The sequence below is a fragment of the Xenopus tropicalis genome, chromosome 9, assembly GCF_000004195.4.
Source record: "Xenopus tropicalis strain Nigerian chromosome 9, UCB_Xtro_10.0, whole genome shotgun sequence".
In the NCBI taxonomy this organism is placed as follows: Eukaryota; Metazoa; Chordata; class Amphibia; order Anura; family Pipidae; genus Xenopus; species Xenopus tropicalis.
The window spans coordinates 84174116-84195812 of record NC_030685.2 but is presented as its reverse complement, the minus strand read 5'-3'; the positions used below and the strand labels follow the sequence as shown (position 1 = coordinate 84195812).

At 41.4% G+C, this 21697-nt stretch overlaps 1 protein-coding gene across 2 annotated transcripts in view; it reads right to left on the bottom strand.

The window, feature by feature from the left end:
* Nucleotides 1-19695, bottom strand: part of zranb3 (zinc finger RAN-binding domain containing 3) — a 158324-nt gene extending 138629 nt beyond the window's left edge. Inside the window, exons 1-2 of one of the 2 annotated variants that reach the window (XM_031892934.1) lie at nt 19546-19695; nt 1882-2035 (exon numbers count right to left, since the gene is read on the bottom strand). In XM_031892934.1, coding sequence (XP_031748794.1) covers nt 1882-2027 — 146 coding nt within the window. In that variant the 5' untranslated portion in view covers nt 2028-2035; nt 19546-19695. Of the gene's footprint in view, nt 1-1881; nt 2036-19545 lie in introns of those variants that run through there. The other variant, XM_031892935.1, reaches the window with a different exon arrangement.
* Nucleotides 19696-21697: the final 2002 nt, after the last annotated feature.

Sequence of the window (21697 nt, the reverse complement as noted above, 5' to 3'; positions counted from 1 at the left end):
AGGTAGTGCTTAAATCCCTTGATAGGTATGTCCTCGTAAGCCAAGACTAGGAATTGATTGATGATACTGGATTTTATGGAGATACTCATGTGCCTGATTGTGCTAAATAAGCTCCACTGCTCCACTGCTTCCCCACAGATCCCTAGTATGGACTTCAATCAGAGTTTCTGTACATCACATTCCATTGATGTTGTGCTTGGAAGGTGGGCCAAAATCTTGATAGGCTGATGGCAAATGTAAATAATGCCACAGCTAGACACAAGACACAGGGGAGTGGAGCTACAGAATGAGTCTGTAACAAGGCTCTGAGGGGAGTCACATCAGTGCCACCTAGGACCTGGAAATCTTTGCCATACCTTAGTAAACAGCCCTAGAAGTTTCCTCCATTTGTTTAAGATAGCAGCTGCCATTTTAGCTTGGTCTCAGTAGCTTCCGTGCTGAAGCTCTAGCGGTTGGTAGCTCAGATAACACATTCTGTTGGGAGGGGGAGTGAATTCTTATGGGAGGGGGGAGTAGGGAGAGAGGAGAGAGCTGCGCAGACTCCTGCCCCTGCTCTGAAGGATTTTTATGAGAGGGTGGAAGTCTGACACAGAAGAACATGTTTACACAAAAGGAGACAAGAAATTGTGTTTCTTTTGATAGAGGACTCAGTGCGCTGTGAGCGCTTAGGGCTCTGGGCACACGGGGAGATTAGTCGCCCGCGACAAAACTCCCTGTTCGCGGGCGACTAATCTCCCCGAGTTGCCACGACCCGCCATCCCACCGGCGAACATGTAAATCGCCGGCGGGATGGAACACGCGGCGGCGCAATTTCCCAAAAAATTTCGGGAAATCGCGCCGCCGCGTGTGCCATCCCGCCGGCGACTTACATGTTCGCCGGTGGGATGGTGGGTCGTGGCAACTCGGGGAGATTAAGGCTGTATTTACATAGATCTTTTTGATAAAGCTTACTTTTTTTTAGTTTTTATCTTTTCTTCTCCTTTAAATAAAGCTACAGTGACGTCTTCCACTTGCCATTTAGAATTTAAACTATGTCAGTATACCGGGAGGTAAGAGATTGGAGGGCAGGCCAGTGTCAGACATCAAAATTAAGCCAGAGGAGTGACGCCGCTGATGGGAAGGACAGTGGGCAGGTTACAAATGCCCAAGGTCGAAGCAATATTAGAACTTCATGGTGACTTCTGATACTTTATTTATTATAATACACGCGTTCCAGTCACTAAGCACTTATTATAACTGATGACATAACTAAGCACTGTTTATAAGGATATTCATGGCTCTTGTGTATTATATACAGATAAAAGCATAACAAAAAGCCTAGTTAGTAGTGATGTGGGGGTCGATTATTTGTCAACCCACACCTGACCCTAACCCACCCCTTTGTGTCTACTTATAGACCTGAACCCGCCCTGCCTATGAGAGCACTGAGGGGGCGGGGCAGGGCCTATAAATAGTGGGGTTCAGTTAGGTCGTGGCCGGGGAGAGAGGAAGAAGGGCTTGACACGCATCCGCCCGTGATGTTGCATTGTCGTGGGTTGGATGGGTTTAGGCCGGCCTGCACATCACTTCTAGCTAGCACCTTTTTTACTCCATAAGCCTCCATAATCATGCTGCTGTTGTGATATGTATGCTATGGGAAGAAAGTTGACTGTGCAGTTAACAAATTATAAGGAGACAGAGTTAATGGCTTTCCGCTAGAATGAGAATGTAGGTGTTGCCAGTTACAACTCTGATGTAGAGTTTGCATACCCTTTGAGAAACAAGTGGGTAATAATAAAAAGTTAAAAAAAATAAAAAGAAATACAGCTACCTCTGACTCCACTATCTGTCAAACCATCAGAGTAAATCATGAGACAAATGGATACACAGATGTTTTATTACCTTCCATGTCTCTTCAAAGCAAAGCAGACGCCTTCTCTCTGAAAGGGAAGCAGCCTCTCTCTTAACTTGTCGGGTAGGTACGATAACTGGCTATCCACATCTAACGCCGAAGACACATTTTTACATCTCTCTCCCACGCTTGGCATTTTTCCCTCTAGAGTTGAGAAGAAAAAAAATAAACTGTGTGCGCTTTGAAAGATGAAGGAGCCACTTTGTACAGAAAACACAGGCTAAAAATGAAACATCAGTCATTTACCATTGACTGCTGCAAACTGTATATGGAATGCAAACGATAAAATAACAGGTTGGGTGCATAAACTTTGTTACTAATAAAAGTGAGATCAAGACGAGCCTGCCGATTCCTCCCACTCGCCCGACCATGACTGGCACATTTATTGGTTTCACAAATACACTTATACAAATTATTCCTTGATAAACAAACTGGAAGTAGTATCAGGGGTATGTATGTATATATATCTTTATTTATAAAGCGCTACTTATGTACGCAGTGCTGTACGCCTATGCATCTCTCTACAGACTAGTATCAAACTTTAGGAGCTATTCCATAATAACAAACCTAAATGTATAAAGAAGCCGGTAGATCAGAGAACAAAGGAAAATAACACGAAGCTGAAAATGCAGGCACCTTGACATATGCTATGGGAAAATAGAGATATAAGTGGCCCTTTGAGTATGTTTTAATGAATGTTTAGTAAAATATATTGGCATTAATCTATTCAGCAGTCATATATCTGCATGGACTTGGCATGGCATGTATGTTCAGGCCAATCTCCACTCCATGTAGCCACACTCAGGCCAACGCAATGCCTGTCAGTGCCGCTACACAGAGCTGTGACTGAGAGCTGATCCGCTTTTGTACTTCTGCCTACAAAATGCAGGTGGAAAGAAGCAGATGGTACACCATGTGACTGTGGCCTAAAGAATAAAACCTATCATATACAGGTATGGAACCCGGTATTCAGAATGCTCGAGACCTGGGGTTTTCTGGATAAGGGGACATTCCGTAATTTGGAAAAAAAAAATATTTAAACAGGAATTAAACCCTATTGGGTTTATTTAATGCTTAAATGATTCCCTTTTCTCTTTAATAATAAAACAGTACCTGTACTTGATCCCAACTAAGATATAATTACCCCTTATTGGGGCAGAACAGCCCTATTGGGATTATTTCATGGTTAAATGATTCCCTTTTCTCTGTAATAATAAAACAGTACCTTTACTTGATCCCAACTAAGATTTAATTACCCCTTATTGGGGGCAGAACAGCCCTATTGGGTTTATTTAATGGTTAAATGATTCCCTTTTCTCTGTAATAATAAAACAGTACCTGTACTTGATCCCAACTAAGATATAATTACCCCTTATTGGGGGCAGAACAGCCCTATTGGGTTTATTTAATGGTTAAATGATTCCCTTTTCTCTGTAATAATAAAACAGTACCTGTACTTGATCCCAACTAAGATATAATTACCCCTTATTGGGGCAGAACAGCCCTATTGGGTTTATTTAATGGTTAAATGATTCCCTTTTCTCTGTAATAATAAAACAGTACCTGTACTAGATCCCAACTAAGATATAATTACCCCTTATTGGGGGCAGAACAGCCCTATTGGGTTTATTTAATGGTTAAATGATTCCCTTTTCTCTGTAATAATAAAACAGTACCTGTACTTGATCCCAACTAAGATATAATTACCCCTTATTGGGGGCAGAACAGCCCTATTGGGTTTATTTAATGGTTAAATGATTCCCTTTTCTCTGTAATAATAAAACAGAACCTGTACTTGATCCCAGCTAAGATATAATTACCCTTTATTGGGGGCAGAACAGTCCTACTGGGTTTATTTCATGTTTAAATGATTTTTAGTAAACTTAAGGCATAATCCAAATTATGGAAAGATCCCTTATCTGGAAAGCCCCGGGTCCCGAGCATTCTGGATTACAGGTACAGGTATAGGACCCATTATCCAGAATGCTCGGGACCAAGGGTATTCCGGATAAGGGGTCTTTCTGTAATTTGGATCTCAACAACTTAAGTCTACTAAAAAATCAATAAAACATTAATTAAACGCAATAGGATTGTTTTGCATCCAATAAGGATTATTTATATCTTAGTTGGGATCAATTCCAAGGTACCGTTTTATTTCTACATAGAAAAAGGAAATCAGTTTTACAATTCTGAATTATTTGATTATAATGGAGTCTATGGGAGACGGGCTTTCCGTAATTCGGAGCTTTCTGGATAATGGGTTTTCCGGATAAGGGGTCCGATACCTGTACTACATTTTTTATTTTTAAGTGCATTTCTTCTTCTAAAGATTTTCAAATTGGGGCCTGGGGATAATTCTGCCCTAGCAACAAGATAGCAGCTTTATTTCCAAGTCTGTGAGCCGCAGAACAGATATTTGCGAAATCACAAAGACGACCCCTAACTATACTACGAGGAAACTTCCCCTTTAACAGGCTGTCATTGTGTTCTTAGCGTTCTCTCATACAAGATGCAGCCCTCCGCTCTGCCATGAAGCCGCAGTAGGAGGCCCCATTATATCGGACACATTCCCAGCGTACATATATTAGCGGGCGCAGACACAAAACCTGACAGACAGGGCTATTATGTGTGTGATTTTTTCCAGCGGTGTCGGCAGCACAAGTAAACAATTTCTGCTCCGCCATCACTCACAGCGTCTAAGTGATGATCAGAAAGTTCCTGGCATGTAAATGTATCGCTCTTATAGCAGATGTTAATGCCCCTGTTTAAGTGTTCCTTACCTGCACCCCCTGATTTATGAATAAATATCAGTAATTTGGCTCTCAGCTAAAAAGAAAGTGAACTTCTGAGTAATGGAAGAGCGCCGATTCCTCCCTTTAAGTAGGAACTGTCAGCGTGACAAGAAAAATTCACGTGAACTTTGTCGATTGCCTGAATAATCTGGTTTCTCTTTATCATGCCGGTGTTTAGGTATCGGTGGGCTCTATCGGATTAACGTAAAGCTGCAACAACTTACTCATTGCAAAATTCTAGCAATTAATTGTGCCGTAAAGGAGAAGGAAAGGTAAAAAACTCAGTAAGCTATATCAGAAAGGTCTATAAGTCCTCTGTCAAAAGATTTGTTGTCTCTGTTTTCATCTGCCAGAGACACACAGCTCTCTCTCCCCTCTCCTGCTCACCCCTCCCTCAAGAATGCTAAGAACTCATTCCCCTCCCCCCTTAGGAACGTGGATCTGAGCCAATCAGCAGGAAGCTGACTCATAGGGGGAGATTTATTAATCCACGAACACTCCGAGCATTCGTTCGATCAGACCGTTCGTATTTTACTTTGCGCAACGTTTTCGTACTGTGTGTTAAAAATTAAGCGACAAAATCATATTGTCACAACGAATACAAACGTTTCGGATTCATTCAAGCTTCGGTATGGTGACTTTCCTTGGGCCGGGTTGGAGCTGCAGAGTGCCATTGAGCCCTATGGGAGACTTTCCTTGGGCCGGGTTGGAGCTGCAGAGTGCCATTGAGCCCTATGGGAGACTTTCCTTGGACCGGGTTGGAGCTGCAGAGTGCCATTGAGCCCTATGGGAGGCTTTCCTTGGGCCGGGTTGGAGCTGCAGAGTGCCATTGAGCCCTATGGGAGACTTTCCTTGGGCCGGGTTGGAGCTGCAGAGTGCCATTGAGCCCTATGGGAGACTTTCCTTGGGCCAGGTTGGAGCTGCAGAGTGCCATTGAGCCCTATGGGAGACTTTCCTTGGGCCGGGTTGGAGCTGCAGAGTGCCATTGAGCCCTATGGGAGACTTTCCTTGGGCCGGGTTGGAGCTGCAGAGTGCCATTGAGCCCTATGGGAGACTTTCCTTGGGCCAGGTTGGAGCTGCAGAGTGCCATTGAGCCCTATGGGAGACTTTCCTTGGGCCGGGTTGGAGCTGCAGAGTGCCATTGAGCCCTATGGGAGACTTTCCTTGGGCCGGGTTGGAGCTGCAGAGTGCCATTGAGCCCTATGGGAGACTTTCCTTGGGCCGGGTTGGAGCTGCAGAGTGCCGTTGAGCCCTATGGGAGACTTTCCTTGGGCCGGGTTGGAGCTGCAGAGTGCCGTTGAGCCCTATGGGAGACTTTCCTTGGGCCGGGTTGGAGCTGCAGAGTGCCGTTGAGCCCTATGGGAGACTTTCCTTGGGCCGGGTTGGAGCTGCAGAGTGCCATTGAGCCCTATGGGAGGCTTTCCTTGGGCCGGGTTGGAGCTGCAGAGTGCCATTGAGCCCTATGGGAGGCTTTCCTTGGGCCGGGTTGGAGCTGCAGAGTGCCATTGAGCCCTATGGGAGACTTTCCTTGGGCCAGGTTGGAGCTGCAGAGTGCCATTGAGCCCTATGGGAGACTTTCCTTGGGCCAGGTTGGAGCTGCAGAGTGCCATTGAGCCCTATGGGTGACTTTCCTTGGGCCGGGTTGGAGCTGCAGAGTGCCATTGAGCCCTATGGGAGGCTTTCCTTGGGCCGGGTTGGAGCTGCAGAGTGCCATTGAGCCCTATGGGAGACTTTCCTTGGGCCGGGTTGGAGCTGCAGAGTGCCATTGAGCCCTATGGGAGACTTTCCTTGGGCCGGGTTGGAGCTGCAGAGTGCCATTGAGCCCTATGGGAGACTTTCCTTGGGCCGGGTTGGAGCTGCAGAGTGCCATTGAGCCCTATGGGAGACTTTCCTTGGGCCGGGTTGGAGCTGCAGAGTGCCATTGAGCCCTATGGGAGGCTTCCAAAACCGGGCACAGAAGGATCAAAGTCGGAAAGGTTTTCCTGCATTTTACGATTGTTCGGATATGAAAATTTTGTGACTTTCGGATCGCCAATACAATATTATTGTGACTAATACGATTTTTTTCGTAAGCATATTCGTGATATTTGCGATCCTAAGAAATTTTCGTATCCAATCTGATTTTATCCCATTCGGGATTTGAACTCGTGTTTTAATGAATCGGCCCCATAGTTTTACAAACTGAGCATGTACACGGGTCTTGGGGTGCGAAATTATGGGAATTTTCTTTACACAGATCAGCGTTTTTTTTCTTCCTGTTCAGCTTCTGGTCATCTGAACGGGAGAAATATGGGGAGACTTAAGGGCACTATTGAGAGAACTGAAGGTATGCCTGCAGCTTGGGATTAATTTAACGAACCCCGAATCCTTTTAGTAAGATTCAGTCAATTACCGAAGCGAATCGAGATCCTAAATTGCATATGCAATGAAGGGTTAAAGGAGACATACTGGATAAATGGCAAATCCCTAATCCTGTGGGTAATTATTAGGGATGCACCAAACCCACATTTTTGGGTTGCATCGAACCCCCGAACCCACCCTGGTGGATTCTGCCGAATCCCAAACCGAATGCGAATTAGCATATGCTAATTGAGATTGGTAAGGGTTAAAAATTGTTGCGTACATATCGTGCGGGGAAAAAAAACTCCCCCTCCTACAATTTAACCCTTCCGAATGCTAATTAGCGTATACTAATTTATGCTAATTAGGATTTGGTCTGGCCTGGACCGTGGATTCGGCCGAAACCGAATCCTTCAAAAAAAGGCTGGATTCGGCCTGAATCCTGAACCGAATCTAAGATTCAGTGCATTCCTATCCTAAGAATAATATACGGTGCTGGTTTCACTTTGTGCTAAAAATTAACCCTATCTGTAACAATGGCCCCTGTATTGGAGCTCCCTATAGATCCTCTCAGGTCCTTGTCTGGGTTTCCAATGAGGGGTGGGTGTGTCCTAACGGTCCCTGCCAGAAGCACAGTAGGAGGGGGAGAGCCAATCACAGCCGTGCACTCACCAAAGCAAAGACAGGTTTCAGTTCCCTATCAGGTCAGCCTAGACAATACAGCCAGCAGGAAGTGGAACAGGTGGACGGGACTACTGGGGTTTTGGTGGAATTTCTCAATAAACCAGTCTGAAACACAACTTTTTTAAGCCCAATCCTTCTGTATCTAGAGGAGTATAATGCACCGGTACATTCATCATTTTTATAGGATATGTCTCTAGTAAAGATAGGGTTTCACTGAATCCAGGATTCGCCCCTTTTTCAGCAGGATCCGGATACAAACAAATCCACAGTCCTGGCTGAACCGAATCTTTAAAATCATGCGACTTTTTGTCACATAAACACGGAAGTAGAAAACCCTTCCATATCCTAATTTACATATGCAAATTAGTATTCGGGTCACCAAGCGAGTGGATTTTCTCCCGATATCCCCACCCTACAGGTGGGCGATATTGGGCTAATTCGATCGTTTGGCCCCAGGGCCAAACGATTGAATTAGGACAATGGGTATAGACGTCCATCGGTTCGGGGACTGCATAATATTTGAGGATCCAACTAATTTTTAAACCTGGCCGATCGAGATCTGGCTGATTTTATGTCGGTTGGGCAGGCCCGTCGGTAGGGCCCCTACACGGGCCGATAAGCTGCCGAAACAGTCTAAGGGACCCCTATATCGGCAGCTAGAATCACCCCGTGTATGGCCACCTTAAGGGGTTTATTTATCATGATGTAAAAAGTGGAGTGAAGCATTAACGGTAATGTTGCCCAGGGCACCCAATCAGCAATTAGATTTCAACAGTTAGAAAACCAAAGCAAAGCATCTGATTGGCCGTTATGAGCAATGTCAATGGTAATATTTTACTCCACTTTTTACACAGGATGATAAATATACCCCTAAGTCTGTTCTCTGGATTGGTTACAGTTGGCTTCTGCTACATTGTTTCAGGGTCAGAACTGTTAGTGCGAAGAACAGTCCGATCAATACTAATTCCAATAACTATTACATTTTACGAAAGAATAAATGTATATGGGGCAGTTGCTTAGGTAACGTTGTGTCTTTGTGTTTTAATCCTTTTCTGTAGTGAATGAAAATTGTTTGTCAGTTTGTCTTTTCATACTTTCTCGTTCATCGCTATTGTTATTTTTTTTTTTTACCTCTCTGTATCATTTTTATTGGGTGCTTTGCTGTCATCAATAAGTTTGATAGTCTAGTCAGTTGGCCACCTACATAACGGCACCAGAATATAAACCTGCATCCCCCCCAAAATAATAAAAACAAAAATACCAATTCTCTCTTTACAAGATTTACTGGTATTTCAGTAATATGACTTTATATCTACTGTTCCTTAGAGTAAGACGGCTATTTCCCAATGCCAAAAAAAATTGTTAATGATTATTAACAAATGTACATGGTGGCTTCCCAATTAGCTTAAATTCCTTTTTAAAAATAAAAGAACTTGGCAAGTAAAGGCCTGTAAGTCTGACATCTGTGGCGGGGGAGTTCTTTGAAGGTTTTGTTAAGAGTTTCCATTCAAGATTTGTGCCCTGCAGACCGGCAATATAGGCAGCAAAGCTTTATGAAGAAGAGATCACATCAAACAAATGTGTTTATTAGTTATTATGTATAACTAAGAAGCAACGACAACGAAATCTCAGTTATGGGGAAAGGCTGGCCAATTAGGGATTTTTCACACCATTAGAGACATGGAACTTCTAACTTTTAGTATGTTATAGAATGACCTATAAGCAACTTTTCAATTGGCCTTTATTATTTATTTGTTATAGTTTTTAATTATTTGCCTCCTTCTAACTCTTTGCAGCTTTCACATGAGGTCACTGACCCCGGCAGCCAAAAACCTATTGCTCTGTGAGGCTCCAGTTTTATTGTTACTGTTACTTTTTGTAACTTTCTTTTCTATACAGTTCCTCTCCTATTTATATACCAGTCTCTCATCCAAACCACTCCCTGGATGCTAAGGTTACTTGGACCCTAGCAACTAAATAATTGTTGAAACTCCAAATGGGAGAGCTGCTGAACTGAAAATGAAGTAACTAAAAAACTAAAGATAATAACAAATGAAAACCGATTGCAAATTTCTCAGAATATTACTCTCTACATCGTACTATACATAAGGTGAATCTGGCACTGAATTGGTTGTATTGGCAGATACATCAAGACAGGGCTAGATGCTATGCAATAAGGCTACCGATATAAATACAATATTGGGTACAATACATGGACAGCTATAGCTATAATAGCTTATAGAGGTATAGAGTACTGTTAGAGTACTGTTACCCAGAATGCTAGGTTTTTCCGCATAAGTCGTCTTTCAGTAATTTGGATCTCCATACCTTGTACAGGTATAGGACCCATTATCCAGAATGCTCTGGACCAAGGGTATTCCGGATAAGGGGTCTTTCCGTAATTTGGATCTCAATACCTTAAGTCTACTAAAAAATCAATAAAACATTAATTAAACCAAATAGGATTGTTTTGCATCCAATAAGGATTAATTATATCTTAGTTGGAATCAATTACAAGGTTCTGTTTTATTTCTACATAGAAAAAGGAAATCAGTTTTAAAATTCTGAATTATTTGATTAAAATGGAGTCTATGGGAGACGGGCATTCCGTAATTCGGAGCTTTCTGGATAACGGGTTTCCGGATAAGGGGTCCGATACCTGTACTACCAACTCTGTACGCAAGGCCATACACTAGTGCTCATATGTGGCCAATTTTTAATTGTTTTGGCCAACCCCTCTAGCAACCAGAACAGGAAGTAATAAGGACTAAACTAATGAAAATTTTGAAAATGAAAATCAAGACAGATGATCAGCGATGCACCAGGATAATGGGATTATTATCTCAATAGCCCTCTGATAAATGCCAAGAAGGTTGGACAGTAAGTATGGTTAAAATTGTCCAAATTGCCCAACCAAATCTGGGCATCTATGGTCAGCTTCAGTGAGCAGTTAAGCCAAATGCATTCAGTTTCACTTAAAAAAAAAAAAGTCTAATCTCCATATATAATAAAAGGCACTAAGTAAGACAAAAAGTCTAAAGATTAAGGGGCCCATTCATTAAACCACAATATTTTTTTTGAGAAAAAAAAAAATCACGTTTTTTCTAATTTATAGAACTTTTCATATATGTCCACGATAATTTCGTTTAAATTCCACAACTTTTTCGTGGTTTTCGTTAACTTTCACAAAGACTTTGACCATTTCAGAATTCATTCACGCTTTGGTATCATGACTATCTTTTGGCCAGGTTGGATCTGTAGAGGGCCATTGAGTCCTATGGAAGGCTTTCAAAATCATAAATTGAAGGTTTCAAAGCCAGCATTACAAAAGCTTGGATCCGAAAATTTTCTGACTTTTGGAACACAACCACAATATTTTCATACGACTGATAAAAGAACTTTCGTGACATTTTTGAACATCAGAAATTATAGTGGTTACTCCGAATTTTTGCCAATTGTGATTTTAACCACCATAAAATCATGGTTTAATGAATGGGTGCCTAAAAGTAGCTGCTACTAGTAGCTCCCTTGGACCGATTCAGCAGCTTATCGGCCTGTGTAGGGGAAGAAACGAGGGGCCTTCCCGACCGATATCGGGCCTGAAATTGGCCAGATATCGATCCGCCAGGTTAGAAAATTCAGTCAGGGACCGCATATGCTCGGATCGAATACCACCAATATAATTCGATCGTTTGGCCAAACGGTCGAATTATAGCCTACACGTTCCCTGATATCGCCCACCCATAGGTGGGGATATCAGGTGAAGATTTGCTCGCTTGGTGATCTCGCCAAGCGAGCAAATCTCAACGTGTATGAGGACCTTAAAGGTGGCCATACAAGTACCAATTACGATCTCTCTTGCAAAGATCGTTTGTTCCCTCCATTGATGTTCAGGGCTGAATTGTCAGATATGGTGGTAGAAACAATAGGGATTCTATCTCCACCTGACAATTCAGCCCTAAACACATGTGCCACATGATTGACGAGACGACCAATATCCAAAGCTTTTGGAATATCGAGGTTTCGTACAATAATATTAGTGTGTGTATGGCAAGCTTAAGTAAAGGTGGCCATACAGCCTATCTACTACTAACGACGGGCCTCCCCGACTGACATCTGGCCTGAAATCCGACAGATCTTGATTGGGCAGGTTTCATTTTTCATCACATCGAGGACCGCATCGGCTCATTGATGTAGTCCCCGACCGATGGCACCTATACCTGGACGGTCGTTTGCCCCCAGGGCCAAATTAGCCCGATATTCCCCACACGTAGTTGGGGATATCGGGAGAAGATCTTACCATGTATGGCCACCTTAAGTCTAAGTAAAACTGCAAGGACTGATTTAGTGAGACTATAGCAGTTTTAAGTGCTGTTAGTCAAAGCATTTTCAAATAAATTTGCTAAAATACAAATCAACACACTGTCATAAGTCTTCTAAAAAAGGTAACAATATGATGAGGTTAAAAAACAGGGCAATACAAGATAATAGTTTACCTTTCACATTGGTTCTGTGCAAATATAGAGTTTCGAGCACTTGTTCCTATTATGGACAAATGATGTTAACCTGCAGAGATGAGCGCGTTCAAAGGGCAGCGTTCAGATAAAACTGGGGCCAATTGGCATTAGCAATCTGCACCACCTTTTGTTTCTCTTCTAAATGAATTCAAAAAATAGCTCTGCCAGCGAAAGACTTCTCTCCATCCACTCTTTTTTATCCACAACATTACAAGTGAATACATTTCCGCTAGAGAAAAATAAATTGGTCTCCGGGGATGGTGTTTTTTGAAAGATGAATCTATCTTTCCATATTCCATTCCCCAAGCGGAATTCAACGAGGAATTGGAAGATGAATTTTATAATGGACATTATAATCAACTCTTGCTCATTATCATAGTTAGAGAGACACGTTTAATAGCTCGGAACCCCCAAAGGGATTTCGTGGGGACCTGTCCTGCTTTATACAGTTCTAAAAATACTTCATTAAGCCTTACAATTGGACTTGATTGCAAAGATTTCATGTACATGATGCCAATAGATAGCAAAACGATAAAATGGCATTTATGTTAGAGATTACTTTAACCTTAAAATCATGGCATGACTCGGCTAAAACCCAGGGCTATAAAATGGATGATGTATACACACACCTATATATATATATATATATATATATATATATATATATATATATATATATATATATATAGGTGAGGAATCTGTTATCCGGAAACCCGATATCCAAAAAGCTCAGATTTACGGGAAGGCCATCTCCCATAGATTCTATTATAAACAAATAATTCTAATTTTTAATTGATTTCCTTTTTCTCTGTAATAATAAAACTGTAGCTTGTACTTGATCTTAGCTAAGAGATAATTACCCCTTATTGGGGGCAGAACAGCCCTATTGGGTTTATTTAATGGTTAAATGATTCCCTTTTCTCTGTAATAATAAAACAGTACCTGTACTTGATCTTAGCTAAGAGATAATTAATCCTTATCGAAGGCAAAACAATCCTATTTGGTTTAATAAATGTTTAAATGATTTTTTGTAGACTTATGAAGGTATGAAGATCCAAATTACAGAAAGAACCCTAATCCGGGAAACCCCAGGTCCCGAGCATTCTGGATAACGAGTCCCATACAAGTATATATATGCTTTATATATTAGGCTATCTCAGTTGTTTTGAATCTTCTCACTAGCTAGAATCTGACCACTCTGGTACAGGTATGGGATCTGTTATTTCAAAACCCCAGAAAGTTCCGAATTACAGGAAGCCATGTTCCATAGACTCCATTATAGGCAAATAATTCTAAATAAATTATTCCCTTTTCTCTGTAATAATAAAACAGTACCTGTACTTGATCCCAACTAAGATATAATTACCCCTTATTGGGGTCAGAACAGCCCTATTGGGTTTATTTAATGGTTAAATGATTCCCTTTTCTCTGTAATAATAAAACAGTACCTGTACTTGATCCCAACTAAGATATAATTACCCCTTATTGGGGGCAGAACAGCCCTATTGGGTTTATTTCATGGTTAAATGATTCCCTTTTCTCTGTAATAATAAAACAGTACCTGTACTTGATCCCAACTAAGATATAATTACCCCTTATTGGGGCAGAACAGCCCTATTGGGTTTATTTCATGGTTAAATGATTCCCTTTTCTCTGTAATAATAAAACAGTACCTGTACTTGATGTCAACTAAGATATAATTACCCCTTATTGGGGGCAGAACAGTCCCATTGGGTTTATTTAATGGTTAAATGATTCCCTTTTCTCTGTAATAATAAAACAGTACCTGTACTTGATCCCAACTAAGATATAATTACCCCTTATTGGGGGCAGAACAGTCCCATTGGGTTTATTTAATAGTTAAATGATTCCCTTTTCTCTGTAATAATAAAACAGTACCTGTACTTGATCCCAACTAAGATATAATTACCCCTTATTGGGGGCAGAACAGCCCTATTGGGTTTATTTAATGGTTAAATGATTCCCTTTTCTCTGTAATAATAAAACAGTACCTGTACTTGATCCCAACTAAGATATAATTACCCCTTATTGGGGCAGAACAGCCCTATTGGGTTTATTTAATGGTTAAATGATTCCCTTTTCTCTGTAATAATAAAACAGTACCTGTACTTGATCCCAACTAAGATATAATTACCCCTTATTGGGGGCAGAACAGTCCCATTGGGTTTATTTAATGGTTAAATGATTCCCTTTTCTCTGTAATAATAAAACAGTACCTGTACTTGATCCCAACTAAGATATAATTACCCCTTATTGGGGGCAGAACAGCCCTATTGGGTTTATTTAATGGTTAAATGATTCCCTTTTCTCTGTAATAATAAAACAGTACCTGTACTTAATCCCATCTGAGATAATATTAATCCTTATTGTAGGCAATACAATTCTATTTGGTTTAATTCATGTTTAAATATTTTTTTTGTAGACTTAAGGTATGGAGATCTAAATTACAGAAAGAAACCTTGGGCCCGATTCACTAAAGTCCGAAATAAGGAGTGCTATTTATAGCATGCGTTAAAAATCTTATCACTTCTTATTTTTCGCTCGATGACATATTTTCAAGCAATATATTACGCAGCGCACAAGATATTACTCAGCGCGCGATATTTTACGCAGAGCGCAATATATTACGCACGTAACCATTACTTTCTGAAAACCACCATTTCCCTGAAAACTGGAGGATGCATCACTCTAGGGCCAACATATACTTGAAAAAATACGACTGCAAACTCCATGTTGTGTTGCCAATAGCTCACGAACCGCAATTTTCTTTAAGTACCGCCTGCCCCAAGTAGGGTTAATATTCACACAGATTAACACAATATTTTGCACGTTTAACGCTTCATATGTGTTTGTGAATCATGCATTAGTACTATTTCTATTCGCTAATTAACGCAATGCGTTTTTTTTTGTGCATGCGATATGCGGATTAACACATGCAAAATGACTTTGATGAATCGGTACTTAATTATCGCATGCTTTTTAATGAAAAAAACGATGCGATAAGTGTTATTGACCTTTAGTGAATCGGCCCCTATAACGCTTATCGCATAGTTTTTTTCATTAAAATATGTCATCGTAAGATAAATAACGCCAAGAACATCGCTTCTTAATTATGACAAGTGTCCTTTTAGTGAATCGAGCGAAAAATAAGAAGTGATAAGATTTTTAACGCATGCTATAAATAGCACTCCTTATTTCGGACTTTAGTGAATCGGGCCCCTTATCCGGGAAACCCCAGTTCCCAAGCATTCTAAATAATACGTCCCATACCTGTACAGAGATATATAGAAGTGTAAAAAAGGTAGACACGTAAAATATATTTGACAAGAAATGATTGGCTGACCAGCCAACAGGTTCAGCAGCCCTCTAAGGAGGATGCTGTCAATGGAGTCCTAGAGCAAACTGGGGGTCATAAAAGTCCTTTGGAGGGCCACATCCGGCCTGCAGGCCCTGATCTAGACCTTCAAAGCTGCATACAGGAAATCGTCTTCTTATGAAGAATCTTGATAACTTACATTTTGAGTGTCAGTGGCACTGCACATGCTCAGTGCGCTCTGGGCTGCTGTTGAGATGCTAAGCTTAAGGGTCATTGGAAATCATCAAGCAGAAAATCAGGGTTTGTTTGTAACGACGCTGATGCTACAGGGCTAATTATTAATCAATTAATTATTAATCAATTCTGATGCAGAATGCACTGGTTTCTATGCTGCCATATAATGTAAATCTGAATTAATTTATAAAATCGATCTTGTATGCAGAACCTTACATTTTGTTTGTACTGTATTTTGTGAGCCGGTCCCTAAGCTCAGGTAACTGACAGCAGCCCAGAACATGGGGACACAATAATCAATAAGTTAATTACGGATTAAGTCTAATGTCACAAGTAGCTTTTTCTCCAAAGACTAAAAACATGCCAGCGTGTTTAAAAAAATGCTTAAACCTATTTCGTTTCGTGCCTATTTAAGGGAATAATGAATCCTTGACTTCAGCTCATTCCGTTTGGCTTATGCAGAAAGGGCAAATAAAGGAAAGTTGTGCTCAAACACTACATTTTAAACATTTGGCACAATAAGGTTGTGACCAGAAAATACATATAGACAACAAGAAGAAATGCTCTGCACTCACCCATTATCAATATACATAGGACATTATTGTCTTAACATTAATGTCTCCCAGCAGCAGAGAGCAGAACAATGGGAAGGGAGCAAGATAGCAGCTCCCAGTAGGTATCAGAATAGCACTCAATAGTAAGAAATCCAAGTCCGGCTTGGGACTCCTCCAGTTACATGGGAGTAGGAGAAACAATAGGTTAGCTGAAAGCAGTTCTAATGTGTAGCGCTGGCTCCTTCTGAAAGCTCAGACTCAGGCACACTTTACTGCTGCGCTGCAAGTTGGAGTGATATCCCCCCCCCCTCACCCCCAGCAGCCGATCAGCAGAACAATGGGAAGGGAGCAAGATAGCAGCTCCCAGTAGGTATCAGAATAGCACTCAATAGTAAGAAATCCAAGTCCGGCTTGGGACTCCTCCAGTTACATGGGAGTAGGAGAAACAATAGGTTAGCTGAAAGCAGTTCTAATGTGTAGCGCTGGCTCCTTCTGAAAGCTCAGACTCAGGCACACTTTACTGCTGCGCTGCAAGTTGGAGTGATATCCCTCCCCCCCTCACCCCCAGCAGCCGATCAGCAGAACAATGGGAAGGGAGCAGCTCCCAGTAGGTATCAGAATAGAATAGCACTCAATAGTAAGAAATCCAAGTCCGGCTTGGGACTCCTCAAGTTACATGGGAGTAGGAGAAACAATAGGTTAGCTGAAAGCAGTTCTAATGTGTAGCGCTGGCTCCTTCTGAAAGCTCAGACTCAGGCACACTTTACTGCTGCGCTGCAAGTTGGAGTGATATTCCCCCCCCACTCACCCCCAGCAGCAGATCCAATAAGTGAGTAAGGGCTCTTACACACAAGCTTTTTTTTATGTGGTTCCTTGCAGTGGATCCTTTTTGACATTCAACCACAAGAAACCGCATAAAGAAGAACAAACTGTTCTTTTAATTACTTTTTACAATTAATTTGCATTCCACTTGTACCACAGTGAGTATAAACAAATAGAATACATTGGGCTGCATGTTTCCTAGACTCTCCTGCAGCGGAACACAGGTAGGCACACCTGAGTGTACTGTATAAGAGGCCTCAGAATGTTACTCCTGTGTGACCCAATGCAGTACATGGGTTTACAGTGGTTTATTTAATGTGCAGTAGCGAAACTGTTTCTTCTCTAAGGCTCATATGACAATAGAATAGGATCAGAAGCAAAGTAAAGGTGGCCATACACGGGTCCCTTGGACCTATTCGGCAGCTTATTGGCCTGTGTAGAGGCAGGAACGAGGGGCATGTCTGACCAATATCTGGCCTGAAATTGGCCATATATCGATCGGGCAGGTTAAAAGATTTAGTCGGCGCCGATTGCCCCAATGGCGCCATTATAATTCGATCATTTGGCCCCAGAGCAAAACGATCGAATTAGCCTACATTTTCCCTGATATCGCCCACCCGTAGGTAGGGATATCGGGAAAAGATCCGCTCGCTTGGTGACCTTACCAAGCGAGCGGATCTTCACGTGTATGGGGATCTTAAGCAGAGAAGATTATGATTGGAGGAGCTTTTTGCATACTTAATGTGCTGCATGCATGGCAGGGACAGCAGCCTTTTATACATTTTTTAAAAGGCTTAAGAGCCCTTTGAGAAATAAACATTCATCTTAGAAGTATTATCTTCCATCTAAAGGGAAAACTACAACTTATTTAAAAGTTGACTTCATTAACCTTAGTTTGAAAAACAGACACCAAGAATACAGGCAAAGCTTATTATAAACATCAATCCGGATAAATATAAATCAGTCATGGTTCAGGGCATGGTCTGGCAACAAAACCAACTTGACTAAAGGTACACAGGCATTTGTACGCTGCCAATTCAGCCTCCTAAAGACATTCTGGAAGTTCATTTGTATTTTTTACTTCTACGTTGTATACTTGAAAAAACAGTAATTGAATTAAGGGAAATAAAAAGCAAAGACAAATAAAAATGGAGTAAGTGTTGTCTGGGAGAGAGGCTTTTTCTCGATCTGTGAATAAACGCAGGCCGGGAAACAGCCTATAGAAATGAATATGTCGTGGTTTCTGCCCTGTACTTAAATATGACCCAAATGGATAGAAGGTGCAACCGGGAAACAAACCTACACTTCAAGTCATTTAAAAAATATAAAGACACATGCCTCCCAAGCTTCCAACATATATAAAAGGTTCCACTAACTCCCATATTCCAATGCAGTGGAATGCTGCAACAATCCACCTCCCTGGGGGTCATAAGGAAACGTCTGTGTGTAAGGCCCCTAAGGGTGAAGACACACAGAGCTACTAGTAGCAGCTACTTATCGTGGCTACTAAAACAGACAATGCTGATCATTTACTGATAATATGGAGTTTAGTAGCCATGAAAAAGTAGCTGCTACTAAGTAGCTCTATGTGTGTTCACCCTAAAGCCCTTGTTATCTACATTTCTGTTGTCTCTCTGTTCCAAACATCTACCTTTCCCTACATGCTTCATCTTCGTCTCTCTCTCTCTCTCTCTCTCTGTAGCTGTCTCATTCCCTCCATGCCTGTTGTTTTTCTCTATTTACCGAGTATGTCTCAATCCCAGACTCCCCCAGTCCCGGGCCCTCTTCCCATTGCATTCTCTTTACAAGGGAACATCACCTTCCAAATCAATTGTAGCATGTTATATAGATGCACCTATAATAAGCAACTTTAATTGGCCCTCATTATCTTGGTTTTTATTAGCGTATCTATTCCGTCTCTCTTTCCAGCCTGCAAGTGAAAGTGCTATCTGGTTGCCAAGGGCAACCGAAAAAATCTCACTGACATTTTGACTTTCTTTTTTTATCATTAATCTGAGTTTGTAATGCTTTTCTTTCTGTTAAGGACCTCTTCTGCGCTTATTCAATCCTGACATTGGAACTGCTTCATGGTTGCTAGGGTTGTTAAGCCCTAGCAACGAGATGGCAGATACAATTTCAAGTCTAAGAGTTTAAGTTTAGTTTAATGTCAGCTAGTCCTTTATTTTACTCAATTCCCTCTCATGGTGTAGCTCTCTCTTCCCATTCCAGCTGTCTCTTTCTCTGTTGTGTTCCCTCAGGGTCAGGCTCCCAGTTTAGTCTCTATCTTTCTAACCATTTCCAGCTCCCCCAGGCCTATAACCATTCCCCACAAGGCCCAAGGTACCCGCACAGAGAAGGTCTGACACCCACATACCGGCCCGGAGCCAACTCGCACTTTCCTCGCTGTGGGTCACTGGGTCCCGGAAGCGGCGCTGTCACCAAAACAAAGTTCGCGCCTGAAGGCCGGAAGTGACGTCAGGAAGGGCAAGTTGGCCTCCCGCGGCTCAGTGTCAGCCTGGCGGAAGTAGGGTCCAGTCAGGGAGACGGGGGCAGCCTGACAGGATTTCTTCTGTGGGGCCAACATTGAGGAATAGTTTTCTTTTTTTCAATGTGTCAGGCTGCCGTCTGTGGGGTTAGGGGTGTATAGGTTTATGTAACCGAATGTTACTTGTAGAATTACTGGTGAACTTGGTGCTTGATCCCAACTAAGATATAATTACCCCTTATTGGGGGTAGAACAGCCCTATTGGGTTTATTTAATGGTTAAATGATTCCCTTTTCTCTGTAATAATAAAACAGTACCTGTACTTGATCCCAACTAAGATATAATTACCCCTTATTGGGGGCAGAACAGCCCTATTGGGTTTATTTAATGGTTAAATGATTCCCTTTTCTCTGTAATAATAAAACAGTACCTGTACTTGATCCCAACTAAGATATAATTACCCCTTATTGGGGGCAGAACAGCCCTATTGGGTTTATTTAATGGTTAAATAATTCCCTTTTCTCTGTAATAATAAAACAGTACCTGTACTTGATCCCAACTAAGATATAATTAACCCTTATTGGGGGCAGAACAGCCTTATTGGGTTTATTTCATGGTTAAATGATTCCCTTTTCTCTGTAATAATAAAACAGTACCTGTACTTGATCCCAACTAAGATATAATTACCCCTTATTGGGGCAGAACAGCCCTATTGGGTTTATTTAATGGTTAAATGATTCCCTTTTCTCTGTAATAATAAAACAGTACCTGTACTTGATCCCAACTAAGATATAATTACCCCTTATTGGGGGCAGAACAGCCCTATTGGGTTTATTTAATGGTTAAATGATTCCCTTTTCTCTGTAATAATAAAACAGTACCTGTACTTGATCCCAACTAAGATAAAATTAATCCTTATTCAGGGCAAAACCATCCAATTGGGTTTAATGTATAAGTGATTTTTTCGTAGACTTTTTCGCAACCACAATATTTTTGTACGACCGATAAAAGAATTTTTGTGACATTCTTGAACTTTAGAAGTTATCATGGCTACTCTGAATTTTTTTCCAATTGTGATTTTAACCACCAAAAAATCTTGGGTTAATGACTGGGCCCCTATACTTCCCTTTACTCTTCAGGTGGCCCGACTTCATCTTCTTTGCTTCTTCAGTATTAAAAGACAAAGTGAGGTACAGACCCCCAACAGCAGCAACCACATTTCCAAAACATCTAATATACTAACTGATACAGTGCAGCATCCAACCAATCAGCAGGCTCATTAATTTCAACAAAAAGTAAAGAATTAGGCTAGAAATGCTACATGCATTTATGGGCATTTTTACTGGCCCTAAGTGACCACAGCAAAGAAGAAATCTTTTCTGATTTATACCTGAGTCCAGGGAGAGACTCACAATATACAGAACAAAAAAAGTCATATTAGAAGGCTAATTAGCAATTCATTGATTTCCTATGACCCCTAAGTGGTTTCTCAACAGCTACACAGACTGTGCTGAGCATGTGCAGTAGCGACGTGTGGGTCAACCATAAAACCACAGCTCAAGTGAGCTTGGCCCGACAGTCACAGATGTTTCACTGGTGGGTTTCGACCGAATTTCTGCCTTCCTGGAACCTTACTATGCGCCATGTTATAGAATGGCCTATTCTGAGCAACTTTGCAGATGTTTTCATAATTTGTTTTTGAGTTATGTGCCTCCTTCATGTGCCTCCCTTTAGTCACCGACCCCAGCAGCCACTAATTATTGCTCCGTGGGGCTACAATTTTATTGCTATTGTTGCTTTTTAATACAGGTATGGGATCCCTTATCCGAAAACCCGATATCCAGAAAGCTCAGAATTACAGAAAGCCTGTCTCCCATAGGCGCCATTTTAATCAAATAATTCGGATTTTTAAAATTGATTTCCTTTTTCTCTGTAAAAATAAAACAGGGCTTTGTATTCGATCCAAACTAAGATATAATTAATCCTTGCTGGATGCAAAATAATCTTATTGAGTTTAATTAATGTTTTATTGATTTTTTTT